Raw genomic sequence first — 27,017 nt, forward strand, 5'->3', positions numbered from 1 at the left:
AAGAAAATGAGTCTAGTACTGAAAGCATAAGCTACAGCTAGCTAGCACTGCAGTTTATACAATATGGTGAGTAGATGACTCAAAGAGAGAGAAAGACAACAGTTGAACCGTTTTGAACAAATGCAGTTATTTAAAAATGAAGGAGAAGCAACAGAACGAGAGCTATATTTAATATTTTTTTCACTTTCACTTAGCTACTGAATGAGGCTAGCTAGTTTAGCCTACTCAAACAGAGAAGGGATGCTATGTTAGCTAGCTGGCTATGGCTATCCAACACTGTAACTCTTCCAAGTCAAGGTAAGCCTTTATTTGTATGAATTTATTACCACTGGGGCCCGCCGGTGTATCTGCTAAACTGCTTGCTTACTGTACACTGTACTGCATGATTGTAGCGGGTTTACTAATGTGTTAGTTCTAGTAGCTATATTGACTTGACGTTAGCTAATATGGTGACAAAGATGTAGGCTGTGTGTAGCGGTTAGCGGTTATGATATAAAGGTTTGGCTTGGAAAGGTTTTTCGCCTGGTCACAGACAGCTGATGTGTTGTGCACTGAAGTCCACAAGCGAAGGGGAAAGGTGAGAGGAGGAGAGCGCGTAGATGTAATTATCCAACCATCAAAGGGCTCATGCTGTTTGTATGTGGCTGCTATGAAAGTGAACTGTGTTTGTGTGTGATCAGGGGTGTATTCATTCCGCCGATCATGTTGAAAAACGTTTCTTAAACAGAAGCAAACGGAATGAAACGGGGATAAACATACATAATTTGTCCAATAGAAACTCTCGTTTGCAACTGTTAGACTAATTGATTACACCCTAGATCAGCTAGATGCAGGCAAGTGTGTGCAAGGCGGTTTTGAATGTGTCACTGTCTGTCACCTTGATTACTCAAATTTCTCTCGACCTGTGCACCTACATTGTCAACTTTCATTCATAGGCTAGGTTGTAGCAACCTCATGATGGGTATAGGGAGAATTCATGTAGTAGCCTAAACCCATCGATATTACATTGAGCTGGGTGAATGGAATATGAATGACAGTCATCCAATATGCTGTAATAGAAATAAAGCCATGCTCATTAAAAAAATAAACGTCCTCCCTCATCTTAAACGGCACCGACCGCCACTGGTGTATGGGTAGTTGATTTGGTGTGCACTTGTAACTGTTGATTTTGATACTTGTTGTAATGAAATTGAAAAAATAAAATAGTCAATAGTAGGGAATGAAATGCAAGGTACAGTAGAAGTCCATAAGGAAAGAGCAGTAAGATAAGGTAGTGGTAGACTCACGTCGTATCCTCGTAGCACGGCCAGGTGGAAAGACAGGAGCTGCAGTGGGATGACACTGAGGATGCCCTGGAGACAGTCCACTGTCTGAGGCAGCTCGATGGTCTTATACGCATTCTTAGACACCTCCGGGTCGTCCTGGCAACACAGGATAATCGGCCGCCCCTGAACGGGAAGGAGAGAAAGAAAGAGTGGTTTACAGAAGTAAATCGATCAATTCATTTTCATACATTATTCAAAGCTTTTCATAGTGAGGCTGTGTATTATTCTTTTTGTCTGTGTACTGTGCGTGAGCCAGTTTAGATGTGGGTGTGTATATGAGGTGGGTATTTAGTTGTGTCTATGTGAGTGAAGAATGTGACATACCGATCTGGCTGTGACTTGCTGCAGTGCGTTCTGACACTTGGTGTAGCAGGCGTCTCTCATGATGATCATGATGACCGGCATGTGCTTATCAATCAGAGCCAGGGGGCCGTGCTTCAGCTCCCCAGCCAGGATGCCCTCTGAATGCATGTACGTGATTTCCTTGATTTTCTGTTTGGGAAGAATCAATCAGTTATATAACATAATCAACAGTCTATAATTCATATAGATAAACCAGAACGTGAATACATAGAGATATATGTTTAATGATATATAAAGGACTGAAAAATAGGAGAAAAAGCAAAACATTGCCCCTAGAAACTGATTTAAGGTCAGTTTAGCATGTTCCCTATAATGGTTTAGGGTCAGGATTTGGGGTGGGTAAGCTGATCCTAGATCTGTCCTCACCAGCGCCCCCTCCAGACAGGTGGCATAGTTGAAGCCTCGTCCCATGACCAGCAGAGACTTCTGCTGATACAGCTCATCTGCTATTGACTTGATCTTCTTATCCAGAGTCAGAACCTTCTTGATCATGTCTGAGAGGAAGTGGAGAGAGAGAGAGAAAGGAGAGAATGCGAGGGAGAGAGAGAGAGAGAAAGGAGGAGGGAGAGGGGACAGAGGGTTTGGTTCACTCTTATTCATCTATTTTGTTCACTCAGTCCATTTTGTAACACCTGGTAGTACTCTATTGGTTATAGTGTGTGATGGTTATACCTGCAGTTTTGTTTCAGTGAGCTGGTTTATGGTGTGTAATGTGTCATTCTACACTGCTCAAAAAAATAAAGGGAACACTTAAACAACACAATGTAACTCCAAGTCAATCACACTTCTGTGAAATCAAACTGTCCACTTAGGAGGCAACACTGATTGACAATACATTTCACATGTTGTTGTGCAAATGGAATAGACAACAGGTGGAAATTATAGGCAATTAGCAAGACACCCCCAATAAAGGAGTGGTTCTGCAGGTGGTGACCACAGACCACTTCTCAGTTCCTATGCTTCCTGGCTGATAGTTTTGGTCACTTTTGAATGCCGGCGGTGCTTTCACTCTAGTGGTAGCATGAGACGGAGTCTACAACCCACACAAGTGGCTCAGGTAGTGCAGCTCATCCAGGATTGCACATCAATGCGAGCTGTGGCAAGAAGGTTTGCTGTGTCTGTCAGCGTAGTGTCCAGAGCATGGAGGCGATACCAGGAGACAGGCCAGCACATCAGGAGACGTGGAGGAGGCCGTAGGAGGGCAACAACCCAGCAGCAGGACCGCCACCTCCGCCTTTGTGCAAGGAGGAGCAGGAGGAGCACTGCCAGAGCCCTGCAAAATGACCTCCAGCAGGCCACAAATGTGCATGTGTCTGCTCAAACGGTCAGAAACAGACTCCATGAGGGTGGTATGAGGGCCCGACGTCCACAGGTGGGGGTTGTGCTTACAGCCCAACACCGTGCAGGACGTTTGGCATTTGCCAGAGAACACCAAGATTGGCAAATTCGCCACTGGCGCCCTGTGCTCTTCACAGATGAAAGCAGGTTCACACTGAGCACATGTGACAGATGTGACAGAGTCTGGAGACGCCGTGGAGAACGTTCTGCTGCCTGCAACATCCTCCAGCATGACCGGTTTGGCGGTGGGTCAGTCATGGTGTGGGGTGGCATTTCTTTGGGGGGCCGCACAGCCCTCCATGTGCTCACCAGAGGTAGCCTGACTGCCATTAGGTACCGAGATGAGATCCTCAGACCCCTTGTGAGACCATATGCCGGTGCGGTTGGCCCTGGGTTCCTCCTAATGCAAGACAATGCTAGACCTCATGTGGCTGGAGTGTGTCAGCAGTTCCTGCAAGAGGAAGGCATTGATGCTATGGACTGGCCCGCCCGTTCCCCAGACCTGAATCCAATTGAGCACATCTGGGACATCATGTCTCGCTCCATCCACCAACGCCATGTTGCACCACAGACTTTCCAGGAGTTGGCGGATGCTTTAGTCCAGGTCTGGGAGGAGATCCCTCAGGAGACCATCCGCCACCTCATCAGGAGCATGCTCAGGCGTTGTAGGGAGGTCATACAGGCACGTGGAGGCCACACACACTACTGAGCCTCATTTTGACTTGTTTTAAGGACATTACATCAAAGTTGGATCAGCCTGTAGTGTGGTTTTCCACATTAATTTTGAGTGTGACTCCAAATCCAGACCTCCTTGGGTTGATAAATTTGATTTCCATTGATAATTTCTGTGTGATTTTGTTGTCAGCACATTCAACTATGTAAAGAAAAAAGTATTTAATACGATTATTTCATTCATTCAGATCTAGGATGTGTTATTTTAGTGTTCCCTTTATTTTTTTGAGCAATGTATATGGCTTTAATATAGGAACTCACCTGGGAGTATCCTGAGTCCGTTGATGATCTCCAGCCTCCTCGGCTGCAGGGAGATCCTGTCCTCACTCATCATCAGACCAAACATAATGAGAGCCACAAACTGGCTGGTGTAGGCCTTGGTGCTTGCCACCCCGATCTCTGGGCCGGCGTTGATGTGCACCCCGCAGTCTGTGTCTCTGGAGATGGAGGAGCCCACTGTGTTGGTGACCCCCACCGTCAGAGCTCCTCTATCCTTACAGTACCTCAGAGCCATCAGGGTGTCTGCTGTCTCACCTGAGGGGGGAAGGAGGGAGATAACCAAGGCATGTTATCATTAATACAAGCAAAACACACTAGAATTCTCCCTTACTCAACAGATTATCCACAGTATCCATTCTAGCCTTCTCTCTATTAGAACATCCAGTCTCCACCAGAGAGAGAGTTCTCTCTCTATTAGAACATCCAGTCTCCACCAGAGAGAGTTCTCTCTATTAGAACATTCAGTCTCCACCAGAGAGATAGTTCTCTCTCTATTAGAACATTCAGTCTCCACCAGAGAGAGTTCTCTCTATTAGAACATCCAGTCTCCACCAGAGAGAGAGAGTTCTCTCTCTATTAGAACATTCAGTCTCCACCAGAGAGAGTTCTCTCTCTATTAGAACATCCAGTCTCCACCAGAGAGTTCTTTCTATTAGAACATTCAGTCTCCACCAGAGAGAGAGTTCTCTCTATTAGAACATTCAGTCTCCACCAGAGAGATAGTTCTCGCTATTAGAACATCCAGCCTCCACCAGAGAGAGAGAGTTCTCTCTATTAGAACATCCAGTCTCCACCAGAGAGAGAGTTCTCTCTCCATTAGAACATCCAGTCTCCACCAGAGAGAGATTTCTCTCTATTAGAACATCCAGTCTCCACCAGAGAGAGAGAGTTCTCTCTCTATTAGAACATTCAGTCTCCACCAGAGAGAGAGTTCTCTCTATTAGAACATCCAATCTCCACCAGAGAGAGTCCTCTCTATTAGAACATCCAGTCTCCACCAGAGAGAGTTCTCTCTATTAGAACATCCAGTCTCCACCAGAGAGAGAGAGTTCTCTCTATTAGAACATCCAGTCTCCACCAGAGAGAGAGAGTTCTCTCTCTATTAGAACATTCAGTCTCCACCAGATATAGTTCTCTCTATTAGAACATCCAGTCTCCACCAGAGAGAGAGAGTTCTCTCTATTAGAACATCCAGTCTCCACCAGAGAGAGAGAGTTCTCTCTCTATTAGAACATTCAGTCTCCACCAGATATAGTTCTCTCTATTAGAACATCCAGTCTCCACCAGAGAGAGAGAGTTCTCTCCATTAGAACATCCAGTCTCCACCAGAGAGATAGTTCTCTCTATTAGAACATCCAGTCTCCACCAGATAGTGTCAGCTTCCTGCCTCCTGTTTGTCTCCGGGCCTCTAGAGGTCATCTGTGTTCCCCTCTGCCTTAGTTCTTCCTCGTGTGTCCTATTAGCTTGATCCAGGTCACCTGTGCCTTGTTTCCCCTTGTGTATTTTAGCTGTGTGTTTTCCCCTTGTTTCTCACTTGGTTATTGAGTCCTGGCTATGTGTCTCCGGCTTTGTTCCACCGTGTCTTTCCAAGTAAGGTTTTCTAAGTTATCTTTAGTTTGTTTTTCTCCCCTCGTGGAGTTATTTTGTTTTGCCTCCTGTTTTGTTAACATACCTCTTTCTGAGAAGAACTTTTTGTTGGACTATTTGTGAATGGCGAAGAACCTTTGTTTTTACATTAAATCTACTGGCCTGGAGTATTGCCTTGGGTGTTTCATTTGGGTCCTACTACACCTCCTCTGTGGCTAAGGGTATTACCCCCCAGCTCTCCACATCTGAGACCGGAGTTCTAGCACGGCTTGTGACAGAATAACCAAGTCAATTATGGACCCAGAAACACTCAGTTCCCAGGACCTGTTGGCGGTGATCACTCGACATGAGGCTTCTTTCCAGCGCCATGAAGCCGTTCTCAGCCGACAAGAGGAGCTGATGGCTAGACATTCTCAACTCCTGGCCGAAATGATGAGTTCCCTTCACCAGCTCTTTGAACGCCTCCTTGGTCCTCTCCCTTCCCCCAGGTCACCTCCCAGTGACGACAGGCCTTCTCGGTTGGCGGAGCCCCGACTACCACCTCCCAAGCCCTTTTCTGGGGATCCAAGCTCTTGCCAGGGTTTCCTCACCCAATGCTCCCTCACCTTCGAGCTCCAATCCTCAAGTTTTCCCACAGACCGTTCCAAGATTGCCTACATCATTACCCTTCTTTCAGACAAGGCGCTCGCCTGGGCCTCTGCGGTGTGGCAGTCCCAGGAGGCCTGTTGTGATTCCCACGCTGCATTTGTAGAAGAGTTCAAGCGGGTGTTCGATCATCCTGTCAGTGGGCGGGAGGCTTCCAAGCGCCTACTGTCTCTCCGTCAGGGCTCCCGAAGCACGGCAGATTTCGCCATTGATTTTCGGACCATAGCAGCAAGGAGCGGATGGAATGATGAAGCGCTGAGGGTCTGCTTTCAGGGAGGGTTATCTGAGCCCCCTTCAAGATGAGTTAGCCACCCGAGAACCAGCTGGAGATCTCGAGTCCCTCATAGCCTTGGCCATCCGCCTGGACAATCGTCTAAGAGAGCGGAGAACGGCTCGCCGCCAGGTGCCTCAGTCCCAAGTTCCTCGGAGCAGCTCTGTTTCTCCTGTTTGGACTCCGTCATTCAGAGCTTCCCCGGCTCCTGAACTGCTCCAGGATTCCCGGAGAGCATGCAGTTAGGCCGTTCCAGGCTTTCTCCCAATGAAAGGGAACGTCGCATGAGGGAGCGTCGGTGCCTCTACTGCGGGGTTGCCGGCCACTTCCGATCCACTTGCCCCGAGCTTTCGGGAAACGCCAGTCCCCGCCCAGCTACAGGAGGGCTGTGATGGGGAGAATTAGAGCTCCTCCTACTAACGCTGTCCTGGCTATTCCAGCCACTCTGTCCTGGGAGGGCCACCAGCATCGGGTCCAGGCTATGATCGATTCCGGTGCCGCAGGTGATTTCCTGGATGTAACCTTGGCTAAGGAACTTAAGATCCCTACCCAACTACTTCCTCATCCCCAGGCAGTTACAGCCTTAGATGGCAGACCTCTGGAACCAGGAAAGGTTACAGAGGCGACTCAGTCCCTGCGACTTACCATCTCTCAACACCAGCAGGAGGAAACCTTCTATCTCATTGACTCTCCCGAGTATCCTATTATCCTGGGTCACCCTTGGCTATGCAGACATAATCCCCAGATCGACTGGCCTACTGGCACCATTCTAAGCTGGGGTCCCACTTGCCAACTCACCTGCATGCTTCAGAGTCCCTCAGGCCCTAGTACCCAGTTTCAAGAGTCTGTTGACGTCTCCCTAGTCCCCAGTGTTTACCATCGGTTCAAGGCTGTGTTCAGCAAGGCCCGGGCTACTTCCTTACCGCCTCATCGCACGTATGACTGTGCCATTGATCTACTCCCTGGGTGCTGCCCTCCTAGAGGTCGGATCTTTTCCTTGTCCTCCCCGAGCACGCAGCTATGGACACCTACATTAAGGAGTCCTTGGCAGCCGGCCTCATCCATGCCTCTACTTCCCCGGCTGGGGCGGGCTTCTTTTTGTTGAAAAGAAGGACGGGGGTCTTAGGCCTTGTATTGATTACCGGGGACTCAACAAGATCACGGTTCGGAATCGATATCCTCTTCCTCTCATGGCCACTGCTTTTGAGCTGCTTCAAGGGGCTTCCATTTTTTCTAAACTGGATCTCCGCAATGCTTACCATCTCGTGCGGATCCGGCAAGGTGACGAATGGAAGACGGCGTTCAACACGCCCACGGGGCACTATGAATATCGGGTGATGCCGTTCGGGCTCACCAATGCCCCCCGCAGTATTCCAAGCCCTGATTAATGATGTTCTCCGGGATATGCTTAATCTGTTCGTCTTCGTGTACCTGGACGATATCCTCATCTTCTCGAGGTCACTGAAGGAGCATGAGGGGCATGTTAGCCGGGTTCTCCAGAGGCTCCTTGACAATCACCTCTATGTTAAACCTGAGAAGTGTGAATTTCATGTTTCTCAGACTCAGTTTCTCGGGTTTATTGTCACTCCCGGGCACCTAGAGATGGATCCCAAGAAGGTCGAAGCGGTCCGCAGCTGGCCCACACCTGCCACGGTCAAGGAGGTTCAACGGTTCATTGGCTTTTCTAACTTCTATCGGAAGTTCATCAAGAATTTCAGCTCAGTGGTAGCCCCCTTGACGACGCTTACCAAGGGAGGAGGGACCAAGGTTCACTGGGGTCCGGAAGCAGCAGGGGGCCTTCGAGGATCTCAAGCGCCGCTTCACGTCTGCTCCGATTCTGGTGACTCCTGACCCAGAAAGACCTTTCGTGGTGGAGGTGGACGCCTCAGAGGTGGGGGTGGGAGCCGTCCTGTCACAGAGGGGTGAGGATGGGAGATTACACCCTTGTGCCTTCATGTCTCGCCGCCTGTCTGAGGCCGAGCGCAACTACCACGTGGGGGATCTAGAGTTGCTTGCAGTAAAACTGGCCTTGGAAGAGTGGCGCCATTGGCTTGAGGGGCTCAGCACCCGTTCCAGGTTCTCACAGACCACAAGAACCTGGAATATCTCCAACAGGCTAAGCGGATGAACCCTCGGCAAGCACGATGGTCCCTTTTCTTTAATCGATTCCAGTTCCTCCTGTCTTACCGACCTGGCACCAAGAACGTCAAGCCGGATGCCCTGTCTCGAGCCTATTCTCCCGAGGTACAAGAGAAGCCCTTGGCATCGATTATTCCGAGGTCTAGGATCGTCGCACCTCTTCAGTGGGAACTAGAAAGAGGGGTACGAGAAGCCCTTGTCCATGAGCCCGATCCAGGCGGTGGTCCTGCCGGTCGCCTGTACGTTCCTCTCTCTGTTCGGGCCCGCGTCTTGCAGTGGGGTCATGAGTCGCCCTTGACATGCCATCCAGGCAGTGCTCGCACACTGGAATTCCTCCGACGGCGGTTTTGGTGGCCGTCCATCAAGAAGGACGTGCAGGTCTATGTTGAGGCCTGCCCGGTGTGCAACCAGGGAAAGTCGACGCGCCAGCGACCCCAGGGACTGCTCCATCCCTTACCTATTCCTCGAAGGCCATGGTCACACCTTTCTCTGGACTTTGTTACGGGACTTCCTCCATCCCAGGGCAACACCGTCATCCTAGTGATCGTTGACCGGTTCTCTAAGGCTGCCCGGTTTATTCCCCTGCCCAAGCTGCCCTCGGCTAAGGAGACTGCTGAGCTCCTCATGAACCATGTCTTCCGGATATTTGGCATTCCCCTGGACGTGGTCTCTGACCGAGGTCCCCAATTCTCGTCCCGGTTTTGGGGGCCTTCTGCAGGCTTATTGGGGCCACAGCCAGCCTATCGTCAGGGTTCCATCCAGAGTCTAATGGCCAAACGGAACGGATTAATCAGGATCTGGAGACCACCCTGCGGTGTATGGCGGCCAGTAATCCCACGTCTTGGGCCACCTATATCATTTGGGCTGAATATGCCCACAACACCCTCCAGTCTTCAGCCACCGGATTGTCCCCCTTCGAATGCCAGTTCGGTTACAACCCTCCATTATTTCCAGAGGAAGAGGCGCAAGTTGGTGTTCCCTCGGCCCAGCGCTTTGTCCAACGCTGTAGGCGGACCTGGAAGAAGGCCAGGTGTATCCTCCTTCGGACCTCCCAGAGATACCAAAGTCAGGCTAATCGACACCGCCGGACGGCCCCTAGTTTCCGAGCTGGTCAGAGAGTTTGGTTGGCCACTAAGAACCTGCCCCTCCGGGTCGAATCCAAGAAGCTTTCCCAGAGATACATCGGCCCTTTCCGCATTGCTAGAAAGGTTAACCCTGTTTCGTATCGTTTGGTTCTGCCTCGCTCCCTTAGAGTTAACCCCACTTTCCATGTTTCACTCCTTAAACCTGTCTTGTCTTCTCCTTTTGCCCCCCCACGCAGACCCCCGCCACCTCCCAGGATCATTGACGGCCAGCCAGCCTACACAGTCCGCCGGATACTGGACTCCCGGAGGGTCCAGAACTCTCTGCAGTATCTGGTGGACTGGGAGGGCTACGGGCCAGAGGAGCGCTCCTGGGTTCCAGCCAGGGACATCCTGGACCCAGGTTTGATCCGAGATTTTCGCACCCTGGGGCCGGGGTGTTCTGGAAGGAACGTCAGGAGTCGTTCCTAGAGGAGGGGGTCCTGTCAGCTTCCTGCCTCCTGTTTGTCTCCGGGCCTCTAGAGGTCATCTGTGTTCCCCTCTGCCTTAGTTCTTCCTCGTGTGTCCTATTAGCTTGATCCAGGTCACCTGTGCCTTGTTTCCCCTTGTGTATTTTAGCTGTGTGTTTTCCCCTTGTTTCTCACTTGGTTATTGAGTCCTGGCTATGTGTCTCCGGCTTTGTTCCACCGTGTCTTTCCAAGTAAGGTTTTCTAAGTTATCTTTAGTTTGTTTTTCTCCCCTCGTGGAGTTATTTTGTTTTGCCTCCTGTTTTGTTAACATACCTCTTTCTGAGAAGAACTTTTGTTGGACTATTTGTGAATGGCGAAGAACCTTTGTTTTTACATTAAATCTACTGGCCTGGAGTATTGCCTTGGGTGTTTCATTTGGGTCCTACTACACCTCCTCTGTGGCTAAGGGGTATTACCCCCAGCTCTCCACATCTGAGACCGGAGTTCTAGCACGGCTTGTGACAGATAGAGAGTTTTATGAAACACCAACAACACAAAAATGTATAGCAGATTAATCGCTCTGAGGAATTACCTGATTGGCTGATGTAGAAGCAGACGTCGTCTCTGAAGACGGGCGTGTTGCGGTCCAGGAAGTCGCTAGCCAGTTCCACCATGACAGGAAGCTCTGTCAGCTCCTCCAGAATCTGTCTGGTCTGGGGAGAGGGAGGCAGGGGGAGAGAGAGGGAGAGAGAGAGAGAGAGAGAGAGAGAGAGAGAGAGAGAGAGAGAGAGGGAGACTCATCCTTATCATAATCACAATGGTCATCATCATCATCATCTTTTCCTTCTCCTCCTCTTCCTCAATCACACTTCTAGTTGGTTCACTTACAGCCACAGCAGCGTGGAAGCTCGTTCCACAGCCAATCACGATGAGACGTCTGCAGCGTTTGATCTCCTTCAGGTGGTCCTTCAGCCCTCCCAGGATCACTGAGAACAAGACAGGACAGGAGAGGAGAGACCATCAGGATTCATATTTAGTCCAAGGACGTAAGAGGGGTAACTATGGACTTCTTTACGTTACACTACTTTGACAACACAAACTAAGTCCAGGAGAGAAACAAGCATATTAAAGTTCCAGAGTGTGATCTCTGCTACTTTTAGAGTTATGATTCAATTTGTAAGCATTACCAACAGAGTGAATGTGAAAATGGATTCAAAATGGTCGCCCTCTGCTGGTGATTTGCAGGATGTACAATGATACAAGTAAAAGGAGGGCTGTAATTGGTCACATTGTCTACTATGTCAATTTCTCTGTATAAAATGGGCAATACTTTAACACTAGTCTTTTTTTGTCTGGGTTTCCTGAGGAATCACTCTATACATCCATGTAGTAACTGTTAATAACCTATGCTTGCCTCCGTGAGTTGCTGTGCTAATATTGATTGAGGTTATGGCAACGTACCATCAGCATCCTGGAACAACATGGAGTGACATCAATCAGAATATGACATCACAATGGTAAGCTACCTTTGTTGGTGTCAAAACAGATCCGCCCCCTCATTGTGTTGAAGACAGACTCTGGCTGCTCAAAGATCTCCTTTTGCATAAATGCCTCAAAGTTACCTGCACAGAAAGAGAGAGAGAGGAGGGACACGGAGCATGATGACTGTGTTTCAGTCTTACAGCTCAATGGTGTAGGTACTCCTCAACACCAACAGGGGGAGATCTTGTTCTACTTTTCTTAGAGCTATAGACAGCAGTAAAGTATGGTTGGCCATGGGCCTGTCTCTCTGTAAATCAGACTACATTTCTCAGGTATGACACGAGACCTTATCTTTGACCTCTGTGTGAATGGGAAGCTGTATTGGTATTGACCACTCCAGGCATATGACCGCTGTGTGAATGGGAAGGTGTATTGGTATTGACCAGCTCCAGGCATATGACCGCTGTGTGAATGGGAAGGTGTATTGGTATTGACCAGCTCCAGGTATATGACCTCTGTGTGAATGGGAAGGTGTATTGGTATTGACCAGCTCCAGGCATATGACCGCTGTGTGAATGGGAAGGTGTATTGGTATTGACCAGTTCCAGGTATATGACCTCTGTTTGAATGGGAAGGTGTATTGGTATTGACCAGTTCCAGGTATATGACCGCTGTGTGAATGGGAAGGTGTATTGGTATTGACCAGCTCCAGGCATATGACCGCTGTGTGAATGGGAAAGTGTATTGGTATTGACCAGTTCCAGGTATATGACCTCTGTTTGAATGGGAAGGTGTATTGGTATTGACCAGCTCCAGGTATATGACCGCTGTGTGAATGGGAAGGTGTATTGGTATTGACCACTCCAGTTTTTTGTTACCCTTAGGCACACATATCTAGAATGAGGCTTTGCCTACCCTCCTCAAATCCTAACCTGGCACAAAACGGACCTTACATTAGTGTGTAGGGCCTGGGACACTCTATCCTACTCCTAGTAAACTCCTAGGTTGCCATGGCGATGAGCACTAGGATCTCTAACCTCTGACCTTTCATAATCTCCTGTAGTTCCATCTGGAGGGTCTGGATGGCCCGGACTGAATCCTCCCCTGCCAGGCTGTTCAGCCTATGGAGGGACAACTTGCCCCCGACCACTGCTACTATGTCATCATCCTCCAGGTAGATCACCTTGTTGGTGTGCTCTATGATGGCACTGGGCAGGGACAGAAGAAGGAGGAGGAGGAAGAGGAGGGAGCATGAGACAAGCACAAAAACACAAGCATGCATGCACACACACACACACACACACCTAGGGCTTTCAGCTCACCTGGCGTCAGAGGCAAAGTAGTACTCCACAGCCTTGCCGTCTCCAGCTGAATTCACAGCAGTGGAGTTGTCTGGCCGGTTGTGGCTGTTTTTCTCCTGGACCCCCTCCTTGAACAGATCTACAGGACAGAGGGCAGGGGTTAGAGGGCAGGGGTTAGGGGTCATGGTTCAGACTGGGTCAGGGAAATCAACACTTCCTGCTTTACTTGAACTTTCACCTAGACTGTTTTAAGTCAGTTGTCATTAACTAGTGACTGCTTGTGACATGCTTATAACTGCTTATACTGTATGTCATGATCATGATGGTGGCTACTTAGCCTTCAAGGTGGAGGGTTCAAGTAAAGTGCTGCAAACTAAAGATTGCAAGTGTGAACAGTGAATAATAAACAGAGAGGGATTGAATCAACAACCCAATGATTTCAACCAAAACAAGACAGGTGGGATTAGAGTTCATGATCGTGATTGACAGACAACAGAGAGGAGTCAAGGGTCCTTTGACCATCAATAAACATGCTAATCATATGGTTACATTGCTTCACCAGGTGGAGGTGAAGGTTCAATTTGCAATCTGTATTGATTTGTCACATGGTATTTATGAGGTGACTCACACACAGTGACCTTTGCCCTTTGTCACAGTTACAGGAGTATTAGTCCCTGATAGCGATAAGTGACATCTCCTTGTCTCCTTGTTTCTTTCCTTCATCTGCACGCGACAGGTGAAAACACATTTCCATCCACTATGTTGCTTTCACCTATCCTGTGTTTTTAGATGAGCGGAGATGAGGGAAAGGAGCATAGAGGAGGAAGCCACTTTATAGCGTTGAGATGCACCCCATTAACCTCCTACTCTTCCTCGTTCCTTTCATTGGGCCTCAGACTTCGGACCCGCCCCACAAAATGTTTCCAGCAGGATACATCACTAATAAATCGGAGCTTAGCTAAGTAAACATATAGCAGGGTGAAGACAGTGAATAAATCTACAGGGTGTTCTCTAGATAGTTGACGCACACAGAGAGAACATAACCAACTGTTATTAACTGGCCAATGAGTAGGTAAGGAGCAGATTTATTATGACACACATGTCAAGATAAATCTTTGAAATCTATCATTTGGAGAGTGCTATCCTACTCATTGTTTATAAGTAATAGTTACTGGATGAGGATTCAGCACCCTATTCATTAGAAGAAAGGGAACTTTAGAGTCAGAATGTTATATTGCAATGTTATGTTATTAACCTGACACTACTTTCCACTGAGTGTGATCATGATGTTAACCTATAATAACCCATAGAGGTTCAACACAGTATTGGCAGCATTTCCACAAGAAGCAAGAGTCTCATTTCTCAACCATCATTTTTGTGATTCTGCATAATCTTTGCACTAGTAGACAATCATTTAACATTCGAATCATTGGAGACATTTGTCTGATTAAAGAGAATCTGATTGTTGTTAGTCATGCAACTCTTATGAGGTGGTTCAATCTTAACGTCCAATCAGAGGTCAAAACCCACAACACCCACGTGTGTATTGGGTAGTTAGCGCACCTACGGGCTCAGCAGCCCCCTGTCGTGCTGTAAACACTGGGGTGACTGCACAGTCCCTCAGGACAGAGTAGTATGGCGCTACGGATAGGACAGGGTTAGGGTTAGTCTTAGATGATTACATGTTATCACACACAAGAGGGTTATCATTAGTCTGGACCAGATGGTAAGTACTGCTACTGTTAGGGTCAGGACACAGATACTGCTCACAGTAAGTACTGCTACTGTTAGGGTTAGGACACAGTTAGTTAATTGAATGATTAGGTTGGTTAGTTTGTTATTCATGGGTTTACTCCTATTTACCTGAATCATGACTTGAGATATAGACATAACTTCACTTTTCATGCAAACCTCATTAATATCAATGCATGATTTATGCGTTTGTTCGAGTTATGCACTCGTATCTCAAGTCAGAGATCGGTCCATGAATATTATGTTCCAGAACGTGTTCAGATGCGTTAACTAACCCAGTCAGGTTTCTGTGAGAACAGTGGGCAGACAGAGGTTTAAGAACACTGTAAAGTGAGAATGTCAGACAGAGAGGAGGGTTGAGAGAGAGGAACAGAGCTCACCACTGTTGTACTGGATTGGGATGTGCTCTGCAGACAGCTCATACTTGCTCCGCACACCAATGAGCAGAGGACTTCCTCTCCTGAAGGAGAGAGAGAAAGGGCCGATGGATAGAGGGATGGGGATGAATGGGAAAGAGAGAAGAGAGATTGAGAAAGACAGAGGGGGTAGAAGGGGAGAAATGGTTAGATTTATATCTGTGTGAGAGAACACAAACACACACTTACACACACACGTGCGCACACACAGTGTAATGTCTTAATACATTTCTTGTGACTGTAATATTTCCCTCAGCAGGGGAATATGAGCTGGGATTGGTCTCCACACCTCAGCTGAACTCTTTCTCCCGAGTGTTACCATTGAATGACTCCCATTGTTCACTACACAATAATGAAGTACCTGGAGCACTCCTCGCTCTCTCTCTCCTTTTTCTCCCCTGTGTGTCTCTCTCTCGTCATACTATCTCTTACTTTCTCTTTGCCAGCCTCCCTCCCTCCCTCCATCCCTCTCTCCCTCCCTCCCTCCCTCCCTCCCTCCCTCCCTCCCTCCCTCCCTCCCTCCCTCCCTCCCTCCTCCCTCCCTCCCTCCCTCCCTCCCTCCTTTAATCTATGTCTCTGATCTTTTCTAGCACGTTCTTGCTCCTTGTCCTCCCTCTCCCCTACAGGTGGTTGCGTCAGTTCCTGCTCATGTTTCTAGCTCATCAGCCATGCATTCTGTCTCCAGTACGCCATGTGTGCTTCTCTGATTGGCTGATGCAGGTGTAGATGTAAGTGTCCATAACTGGTGAGGAGAGATGGCTTGGCAAACCTAACCTGCATATAGATCAAGTAGGACCTATGACGTAGTGTACTGTACACAAAGCACCTGATAAATATCTACATCTCAATTACACCTATGTATGTAGCATTGTAGTGCTTGACAGCTTACACCTGGCTGGGGTAATACCCACCTGAGGCTCAAAGAAAACAGCAACGTTTCTCAATTACACTATTTTCTTTCCCTCTGTTTACTGCATCCCTCTCTTCTCTGTCAGCCCTGTATGTGGGGCTGGGAGCTGTAAGCTGGGGCAGAGTGACGTCAGGCAGAAAGGCAGGCTGCTGTGCTGTTCTTTTTCAGATTCACAGTGTTTAAGTCACATGTACAGGGTTGCAGGGTACAGCGCTTAATAGTCACATGTACAGGGTTGCAGGTGTGATTGCAGGGTACAGTGTTTAATAGTCACATGTACAGGGTTGCAGGTGTGATTGCAGGGTACAGTGTTTAATAGTCACATGTACAGGGTTGCAGGTGTGATTGCAGGGTACAGTGTTTAATAGTCACATGTACAGGGTTGCAGGTGTGATTGCAGGGTACAGTGAAAGTCTTAGGCTCCAAGCTTCAACATGCAGGACTAAGTTAAATAAAAGAATGAAAATGGTCATAAAAAACAACAGAAGAAATAGCACTATACATTATTGAGAGAGAGAGAGAGAGAGAGAGAGAGAGAGAGAGAGAGAGAGAGAGAGAGAGAGAGAGAGAGAGAGAGAGAGAGAGAGAGAGAGAGAGAGAGAGAGAGAGAGAGAGAGAGAGAGAGAGAGAGAGAGAGAGAGAGAGAGAGAGAGAGAGAGAGAGAGAGAGAGAGAGAGAGAGAGAGAGAGAGAGAGAGAGAGAGAGAGAGAGAGAGAGAGAGAGAGAGAGAGAGAGAGAGAGAGAGATTCTCAGGCGAGCCTTGCTGGAGGGCTGATAGTTCTGCCAAAAAGAGAGGGAGCAGGGGCTAGCATCACTACTTAATCACTTCCATCCCTCCATTTCTCTCTCTACCCTGGGAGACACACCTAACAATGCAAGACATTTACTATCAGCTCAGTCTCTGACTCCCAAGACTAGGCTAAGCTAAAAACAGCAGGTAACTATCAGAGAGAAAGAGACAGAGAGACAGAGAGAAAGGGAGAGAGAGTTGTATTATTCAGTCAAACCCACTGTATCCAGGTGGAGCAACAACAGGTGGACTAACTGAACCCTGGCCAGTATATTAGTCTGCTGGCAACAGCACCAACCAACCATCCTCTTTACTGTGTACTATAAACCATAGGTCAACAACAGCCCTCGCCTCACCCTCTTTCCCTCAGTCTACCAACAAGGAAACAGAGAGAAATAATTGAAGAAATCAAGAGAGAAATCAAGAGATCAGAGGTGATTGAGTGTGATAGGTGCTGGCCAGGGTTTTTTCCCTGAGAAGCAAGAGGAAACAGAGCAGAGCCTTCATTTAATGAGTCACAGAGAGTAGAGTAGAGCCAGGCAGGAGGCCAGCAGCCAGCCTTAGAGAGGCCCTGCAAGGAGTGACTGAACCTGGACCACACTCCTCTCTTTCTCCCCCTGTCTGGGTCTCAAAGTCACACTGCTTCTCTATACAGTACCACACACACAAGTATGCATGAGGCACACAAACTAACATTTACATTTCAGTCATTTAGCAGATGCTCTTATCCAGAGCATATTACAGGAGCAATTAGCATTAAGTGCCTTGCTCAAGGGCACATCAAGGACAGATTTTTCACCTAGTCGGCTCGGGGATTCAAACCACCGACCTTTCGGTTACTGGCCCAACGCTCTTAACCGCTCACACACACGTCCACCCCTTTCCTGTAAACCCTGACTGTTCCAACTTCCAGTCATCATACGTGACCCATGGAATAGATGGAATAGACGTAGGCAGAGACACACAATCTGAAGATCAATATATGGCTATATATAGTCAGGTTTTATTGATTTATTATGGCAATAGACGATGAGTCAATGCCAATGGGTCTTGATCATTTTTTCTATCATGTGTTCATACGTTAGTCAGACAGACCGAGACGTGTGGGTGAGTGGACGTGGATACTGACCTGGTGGCTACAGCTTCTCCGGGGAAATGATGGCTTTTGAACACCAGAGCGAAGGCCCCCTCCTAAAACAGGATGCCAAAGAGGAGAGAATATGTTAGCGTCCATGATGATGATGATGAAGATGATGCCAGAGGAGAAGAAGGATGAAGATGAGAAGGAATTGTAAAAAGACTAAATACATGGGAGGAAAATGTAGAAGTCGAACAGACAGACAGCGAGCTTAAAAAGCAACATAAAAATTCCCTGTCTGTTTTTGGATAGTCTTTTAATCTGTGTAGTAGTGGGGGTGTGAGGGAGGGAGGGATGGGGGATGTTTAGGGAAGCTAAGGGGGAATAAGACCCTTATTGTATAAAACCAGCGGGGGGAGATAAAGGGGAAAGGAGTGGGAGGAGTGGGGAGAAGGAGATGGAGGAGAGAGGGGAGAGAAGAGGGAGAGGGGAGAGGGAGACGGAGGAGAGAGGGGAGAGGAGAGGGAGACGGCGGAGAGAGGGGAGAGGAGGGGGAGAGGGAGATGGAGGAGGATGAGGAGGAGAAAAAGATGGGAGGCAGTGGTCTTTAGACTGTAAGGGGTGTGCTCTGGTCTGGTTTCTATTAGCCCAAACCCTGTGAAGCTGTAAGCTACTCTGAGCTTTTACAGGGAGCCAGGGAGAGGGGAGATGGGGCTGAGATGAGCCAGGGAGAGGGGAGATGGGGCTGAGATGAGCCAGGGAGAGGGGAGATGGGGCTGAGATGAGCCAGGGAGAGGGGAGATGGGGCTGAGATGAGCCAGGGAGAGGGGAGATGGGGCTGAGATGAGCCAGGGAGAGGGGAGATGGGGCTGAGATGAGCCAGGGAGAGGGGACTAAAATGTAAATGTAAATGGGAGATGGGGCTGAGATTAGCCAGGGAGAGGGGAGATGGGGCTGAGATGAGCCAGGGAGAGGGGAGATGGGGCTGAGATGAGCCAGGGAGAGGGGAGATGGGGCTGAGATGAGCCAGGGAGAGGGGAGATGGGGCTGAGATGAGCCAGGGAGAGGGGAGATGGGGCTGAGATGAGGCAGGGAAAGGGGAGATGGGGCTGAGATGAGCCAGGGAGAGGGGAGATGGGGCTGAGATGAGCCAGGGAGAGGGGAGATGGGGCTGAGATGAGCCAGGGAGAGGGGAGATGGGCATGAGCTGGGACGGGCTCCAATAAGACAAAACTCAACAACATTAAACACAAAAGAGTGTGTTAAGAACTGAGCGAGACAGAGAGAAAGAGAGAGAAAATGACTGGACAATCTAGTTGGTGAAAAAGTAAGTTAGTCTGTCTCGCTCCTGGTCTCCAGATACAGATGTGATGTCACTAAAGATGTTGTTAGGGCGGTTACCATGATGACTGTTTTGGCGATGATGTAACACTATTAATGGGATGGAAAGTGAAGTAACGTCATACTGGGCTGAACAGAGAAAGATGGGAGGGGGTCAAATTTTAGGCCAGATTGGACTCAATGACCCCCTCTTTGACATAGAACTACGGGACAGGGGTATGGTATGATGACATCATCGAGAGGAACTGGGGGAGATTGTTGCTCTGCTGTTGTTAAAAACATCCCCATCTTACAATGCTGTTTTAAAACTGGCATTCATCATAGCGCCAGATGGAATCTAAGGGGGTTATTGTTATTTTGTCAAGCAATTAATTGTTTTGTTTAGTAGTAATAGTAGTAGTAGTAGTAATAGCAGTAGTAGTTGTAGTAGTAGCAGCAGTAGTAGTAGCAGCAGTAGTAATAGTAGTAGTAATAGTAGTAGTAGCAGTAGTATTAATAATAGTAGTAGTAGCAGTAGTAGTAGTAGCAGTAGTAATAGTAGTAGCAGCAACAGTAGTAGTAGCAGTAGTAGTAACAGAAGTACCTTACTTAGTAGTACCATAGTAATAACATATTGGTACAGTGTTGAGGTGTCCCAGTACTCACCAGCTGTTGAATGACCCGCTCCACCAGCGTAGAGAAGGACAGGTCGTCTCTCTCACGGTTGTCGTAAACATATTTTATCAGTTTAGGGATGACCTCTGTGTCCGTCTCTGACTCAAACTCGTAGCCCTTGGAGTTCTGAAAGAGGGTGGGGATCAGAATGAATGTTACAAGCTTACTGAAGCAGCACTCCCAGATGTTCCTTTAGCTAGCATAACAACTCCTCTAGCATAACAACTCCTCTAGCATAACAACTCCTCTAGCATAACAACTCCTCTAGCATAACAACTCCTCTAGATTAACAACTCCTCTAGACTAACAACTCCTCTAGCATCACAACTCCTCTAGACTAACAACTCCTCTAGCATCACAACTCCTCTAGACTAACAACTCCTCTAGCATCACAACTCCTCTAGCATAACAACTCCTCTAGCATAACAACTCCTCTAGATTAACAACTCCTCTAGCATAACAACTCCTCTAGCATTACAACTCCTCTAGCATAACAACTCCTCTAGCATAACAACTCCTCTAGCATAACAACTCCTCTAGCATAACAACTCCTCTAGCATCACAACTCCTCTAGCATTACAACTCCTCTAGACTAACAACTCCTCTAGCATAACAACTCCTCTAGCATAACAACTCCTCTAGCATAACAACTCCTCTAGCATCACAACTCCTCTAGCATAACAACTCCTCTAGCATAACAACTCCTCTAGCATAACAACTCCTCTAGCATAACAACTCCTCTAGCATAACAACTCCTCTAAACTAACAACTCCTCTAGCATAACAACTCCTCTAGCATAACAACTCCTCTAGCATTACAACTCCTCTAGCATAACAACTCCTCTAGCATAACAACTCCTCTAGCATAACAACTCCTCTAGACTAACAACTCCTCTAGCATAACAACTCCTCTAGCATAACAACTCCTCTAGCATCACAACTCTTCTAGCATCACAACTCCTCTAGCATAACAACTCCTCTAGCATTACAACTCCTCTAGCATAACAACTCCTCTAGCATAACAACTCCTCTAGCATAACAACTCCTCTAGATTAACAACTCCTCTAGCATAACAACTCCTCTAGCATAACAACTCCTCTAGCATAACAACTCCTCTAGACTAACAACTCCTCTAGCATCACAACTCCTCTAGACTAACAACTCCTCTAGCATAACAACTCCTCTAGATTAACAACTCCTCTAGCATAACAACTCCTCTAGCATTACAACTCCTCTAGCATAACAACTCCTCTAGCATAACAACTCCTCTAGCATCACAACTTCTCTAGCATCACAAATGCTCTAGCATCACAACTCTTCTAGCATCACAACTCCTCTAGCATAACAACTCCTCTAGCATAACAACTCCTCTAGCATAACAACTCCTCTAGATTAACAACTCCTCTAGCATAACAACTCCTCTAGCATAACAACTCCTCTAGCATCACAACTCCTCTAGCATAACAACTCCTCTAGCATCACAACTCCTCTAGCATCACAACTCCTCTAGCATTACAACTCCTCTAGCATCACAACGCCTCTAGCATAACAACTCCTCTAGCATAACAACTCCTCTAGCATAACAACACCTCTAGCATAACAAAGCCTCTAGCATAACAACTCCTCTAAACTAACAACTCCTCTAGCATTACAACTCCTCTAGCATCACAACTCCTCTAGCATCACAACTCCTCTAGCATAACAACTCCTCTAGCATAACAACTCCTCTAGCATAACAACTCCTCTAGCATCACAACTCCTCTAGCATCACAAATGCTCTAGCATCACAACTCTTCTAGCATCACAACTCCTCTAGCATCACAACTCCTCTAGCATAACAACTCCTCTAGCATAACAACTCCTCTAGCATAACAACTCCTCTAGACTAACAAATCCTCTAGCATAACAACTCCTCTAGCATAACAACTCCTCTAGCATAACAAATCCTCTAGCATAACAACTCCTCTAGACTAACAACTCCTCTAGCATAACAACTCCTCTAGCATTACAACTCCTCTAGCATAACAACTCCTCTAGCATAACAACTCCTCTAGCATAACAACTCCTCTAGACTAACAACTCCTCTAGCATAACAACTCCTCTAGCATAACAACTCCTCTAGCATCACAACTCCTCTAGCATCACAAATGCTCTAGCATCACAACTCTTCTAGCATCACAACTCCTCTAGCATAACAACTCCTCTAGCATTACAACTCCTCTAGCATAACAACTCCTCTAGCATAACAACTCCTCTAGATTAAAAACTCCTCTAGCATAACAACTCCTCTAGCATAACAACTCCTCTAGCATAACAACTCCTCTAGACTAACAACTCCTCTAGCATCACAACTCCTCTAGCATCACAACACCTCTAGCATCACAACTCCTCTAGCATAACAACTCCTCTAGCATAACAACTCCTCTAGCATCACAACTCCTCTAGCATCACAACTCCTCTAGCATAACAACTCCTCTAGCATAACAACTCCTCTAGCATAACAACTCCTCTAGACTAACAACTCCTCTAGCATAACAACTCCTCTAGCATCACAACTCTTCTAGCATCACAACTCCTCTAGCATCACAACTCCTCTAGCATAACAACTCCTCTAGCATAACAACTCCTCTAGCATAACAACTCCTCTAGACTAACATCTCCTCTAGCATAACAACTCCTCTAGCATAACAACTCCTCTAGCATAACAAATCCTCTAGCATAACAACTCCTCTAGATTAACAACTCCTCTAGCATAACAACTCCTCTAGCATTACAACTCCTCTAGCATAACAACTCCTCTAGCATAACAACTCCTCTAGCATAACAACCCCTCTAGCATCACAAATGCTCTAGCATCACAACTCTTCTAGCATCACAACTCCTCTAGCATAACAACTCCTCTAGCATAACAACTCCTCTAGCATAACAACTCCTCTAGATTAACAACTCCTCTAGCATAACAACTCCTCTAGCATAACAACTCCTCTAGCATCACAACTCCTCTAGCATAACAACTCCTCTAGCATCACAACTCCTCTAGCATCACAACTCCTCTAGCATTACAACTCCTCTAGCATCACAACTCCTCTAGCATAACAACTCCTCTAGCATAACAACTCCTCTAGCATAACAACACCTCTAGCATAACAGATCCTCTAGCATAACAACTCCTCTAAACTAACAACTCCTCTAGCATTACAACTCCTCTAGCATCACAAATGCTCTAGCATCACAACTCTTCTAGCATCACAACTCCTCTAGCATCACAACTCCTCTAGCATCACAACTCCTCTAGCATAACAACTCCTCTAGCATAACAACTCCTCTAGCATAACAACTCCTCTAGCATAACAAATCCTCTAGCATAACAAATTCCTCTAGCATAACAACTCCTCTAGCATCACAACTCCTCTAGACTAAACTAACAACTCCTCTGTTGAGCGTGAAAAACCCAGCAGCGTTGGAGTTCTTGACACAAACCGGTGCAACTGGCACCTACTACCATACCCCGTTCAAAGGCACTTAAATATTTTGTCTTGCCCATTCATCCTCTGAATGGCACACATACACAATCCATGTCTCCAATTGTCTCAAGGCTTAAAAATCCTTCTTTAACCGGTCTCCTCCCCTTCATCTACATTGATTGAAGTGGATTTAACAAGTGACATAAATAAGGGATCATAGCTTTCACCCGGATTCACTTGGTCAGTCTATGTCATGGAAAGAGCTGTTTTGTATACTCAGTGTATTTTAGTACATATTGAGACTTCACCTGCCACAAGAAACCAGTGAGACAGAACACAGATACAAAATGAATTAGTACATACCATATTGACTAACTGTCATAGCATATCAACTGCTTATGATAAATTAATTGCTAATAATTACTGATACCATTGGTAATAGCTGAGATATGGTCAAATGGGGGAAAAGAACGGGGTAAACAACATCAAAGTACTTCCTTAAGAAGGGCATGGTTCAGAATTTGGCTTCTCCCTTTGTAGTTTACAGCATGTATAGTACAGTCATGGCTGGGGCAGAAACAGCGCTACTTTCCCAGCAACTTTCGCAGGTTGATGTTTTATTGTAAGTGACATCAATAAGGGATCATAGCTTTCACCTGGTAAAGATTTGGCATGGGCATGGGTAGGGTTAAGTGGACTATTTGCATTGTCCCCACCCTCTCTTTTACAATGCTGCTACTCTCTGTTTATTATCTATGCATAGTCACTTTAACTCTAACTACATGTACACATTACCTCAATTACCTCGACTAACCTGTACCCCTGCACATTGACTCTGTGTCGGTACCCCCTGTATATAGCCTCGCTACTGTTATTTTACTGCTGCTCTTTCATTATTTGTTATTTATATTTTTTACTTAACACTTATTTTTCTTAAAACTGCATTGTTGGTGAAGGGTTTGTAAGTAAGCATTTCACTGTAAGGTTGTATTCACCTGTTGTATTCAGCGCATGTGACAAATACAATTTGATTTGATTGGATTGGATATCATGGAAAGAGTTCTTAATGTTTTGTATACTCAGTGTAGTTGCAATGGGATGGGTAACAACATTCTATACCACAATAATAAGGAGTGGTAACTAGTAATACCAGTAGAGGTCTATCTAGTCCTAACCTGAGTGACATCACAATCAATTCAAATTCTGAGTGAATCACACGACTATGAGAAAGTGGGACTTGAAAGGGGTGTGCGTTAAAATCGAGGCAAGAGAGAGAATCGCCAATCAAAATAAATGTTCTATCACAGCAACCATATTATTTTTGGAGAGCCCAAGTGATTCTGAGTTTGGGCATAGAAAGTTTATATTGAAAACTATTTAGATTTTTTTTATTTTTTTTATTTTTTATTTCACCTTTATTTAACCAGGTAAGCCAGTTGAGAACAGGTTCTCATTTACAACTGCGACCTGGCCAAGATAAAGCAAAGTAGTGCAATAAAAACAACACAGAGTTACATATGGGGTTAAAAACATAAAGTCAGAAATACAACAGAAAATATATATACAGTGTGTGCAAATGTAGCAAGTTATGGAGGTAAGGCAATAAATAGGCTATAGTGCAGAATAATTACAATAGTATTAACACTGGAATGCTAGATGTGCAAGAGATTATGTGCAAATAGAGATACTGGGGTGCAAAAGAGCAAAATAAATAACAATATAGGGATGAGGTAGTTGGGTGGGCTAATTTCAGATGGGCTGTGTACAGGTGCAGTGATCGGTAAGGTGCTCTGACAACTGATGCTTAAAGTTATTGAGGGGAGATAAGAGTCTCCAGCTTCAGAGATTTTTGCAATTCGTTCCAGTCATTGGCAGCAGAGAACTGGAAGGAATGGCGGCCAAAGGAGGTGTTGGCTTTGGGAATGACCAGTGAGATATACCTGCTGGAGCGCAGACTACGGGTGGGTGCTGCTATGGTGACCAATGAGCTAAGATAAGGCGGGGATTTGCCTAGCAGTGATTTATAGATGGCCTGGAGCCAGTGGGTTTGACAGCGAACATGTAGTGAGGACCAGCCAACAAGAGCGTACAGGTCACAGTGGTGGGTAGTGTATGGGGCTTTGGAGACAAAACGGATGGCACTGTGATAGACTACATCCAATTTGCTGAGTAGAGTGTTGGAGGCTATTTTGTAAATTACATCGCCGAAGTCAAGGATCGGTAGGATAGTCAGTTTTACGAGGGCATGTTTGGCAGCATGAGTGAAGGAGGCTTTATTGCGAAATAGGAAGCCGATTCTAGATTTAACTTTGGATTGGAGATTCTTTATGTGAGTCTGGAAGTTGAGTTTACAGTCTAACCAGACACCTAGGTATTTGTAGTTGTCCACATACTCTAGGTCAGACCCGTCGAGAGTGGTGATTCTAGTCGGGTGGGCGGGTGCCAGCAGCGTTCGATTGAAAAGCATGCATTTAGTTTTACTAGTGTTTAAGAGCAGTTGGAGGCTACTGAAGGATTGTTGTATGGCATTGAAGCTCATTTGGAGGTTTGTTAACACAGTGTCCAATGAAGGGCCAGATGTATACAAAATGGTGTCGTCTGCGTAGAGGTGGATCTGAGAGTCACCAGCAGCAAGAGCGACATCATTGATATACACAGAGAAAAGTGTCGGCCCAAGAATTGAACCCTGTGGCACCCCCATAGAGACTGCCATAGGTCCAGACAACAGGCCCTCCGATTTGACACACTGAACTCTATCTGAGAAGTAGTTGGTGAACCAGGCGAGGCAGTCATTTGAGAAACCAAGGCTATTTAGTCTGCCAATAAGAATGCGGTGGTTGACAGAGTCGAAAGCCTTGGCCAGGTCGATGAAGACGGCTGCACAGTACTGTCTATTATCAATCGCGGTTATAATATCGTTTAGGACCTTGAGCGTGGCTGAAGTGCACCCGTGACCAGCTCGGAAACCGGATTGCATAGCGGAGAAGGTACGGTGGTATTCGAAATGGTCGATGATCTGTTTGTTAACTTGGCTTTCGAATACTTTGAAAGGCAGGGCAGGATGGATATAGGTCTGTAGCAGTTTGGATCTAGAGTGTCACCCCCTTTGAAGAGGGGGATGACCGCGGCAGCTTTCAATCTCTGGGGATCTCAGACGTTATGAAAGAGAGGTTGAACAGACTAGTAATAGGGGTAGCGACAATTTCGGCGGCTAGTTTTAGAAAGAAAGGGTCCAGATTGTCTAGCCCAGCTGATTTGTAGGGGTCCAGATTTTGCAGCGCTTTCAAAACATCAGCTGTCTGAATTTGTGTGAAGGAGAAGCGGGGGGGGCATGGGCAAGTTGCAGCAGAGGGTGCAGAGTTGGTGGCCGGGTTAGTGGTAGCCAGATGGAAAGCATGGCCAGCTGTAGCAAAATGCTTGTTGAAATTCTCGATTATTGTAGATTTATCGGTGGTGATAGTGTTTCCTAGCCTCAGTGCAGTGGGCAGCTGGGAGGAAGTGCTCTTATTCTCCATGGACTTTACAGTGTCCCAAAACTTTTGGAGTTAGTGCTACAGGATGCAAATTTCTGTTTTAAAAAGTTAGCCTTTGCTTTCCTGACTGCTTGTGTATATTGGTTC

At 46.7% G+C, this 27,017-nt stretch overlaps 1 protein-coding gene across 2 annotated transcripts in view; it reads right to left on the minus strand.

Moving 5' to 3' along the window:
* The window catches only part of LOC123493088 (glutamine--fructose-6-phosphate aminotransferase [isomerizing] 2-like), a 36,343-nt gene that overhangs the window by 1,152 nt on the left and 8,174 nt on the right, over window positions 1-27,017 (minus strand). The window contains exons 6-18 of one of the 2 annotated variants that reach the window (XM_045226951.1): window positions 19,926-20,060; window positions 17,991-18,052; window positions 15,126-15,205; window positions 14,557-14,634; window positions 13,015-13,132; window positions 12,737-12,900; window positions 11,737-11,832; window positions 11,099-11,196; window positions 10,803-10,923; window positions 4,020-4,292; window positions 2,055-2,182; window positions 1,650-1,817; window positions 1,287-1,448 (exon numbers count right to left, since the gene is read on the minus strand). In XM_045226951.1, coding sequence (XP_045082886.1) covers window positions 1,287-1,448; window positions 1,650-1,817; window positions 2,055-2,182; window positions 4,020-4,292; window positions 10,803-10,923; window positions 11,099-11,196; window positions 11,737-11,832; window positions 12,737-12,900; window positions 13,015-13,132; window positions 14,557-14,634; window positions 15,126-15,205; window positions 17,991-18,052; window positions 19,926-20,060 — 1,683 coding nt within the window. The remainder of the gene's footprint in view (window positions 1-1,286; window positions 1,449-1,649; window positions 1,818-2,054; window positions 2,183-4,019; window positions 4,293-10,802; window positions 10,924-11,098; window positions 11,197-11,736; window positions 11,833-12,736; window positions 12,901-13,014; window positions 13,133-14,556; window positions 14,635-15,125; window positions 15,206-17,990; window positions 18,053-19,925; window positions 20,061-27,017) is intronic. The other variant, XM_045226952.1, reaches the window with a different exon arrangement.

Source organism: Coregonus clupeaformis, chromosome 2 (assembly GCF_020615455.1).
Source record: "Coregonus clupeaformis isolate EN_2021a chromosome 2, ASM2061545v1, whole genome shotgun sequence".
Classification (NCBI taxonomy): Eukaryota; Metazoa; Chordata; class Actinopteri; order Salmoniformes; family Salmonidae; genus Coregonus; species Coregonus clupeaformis.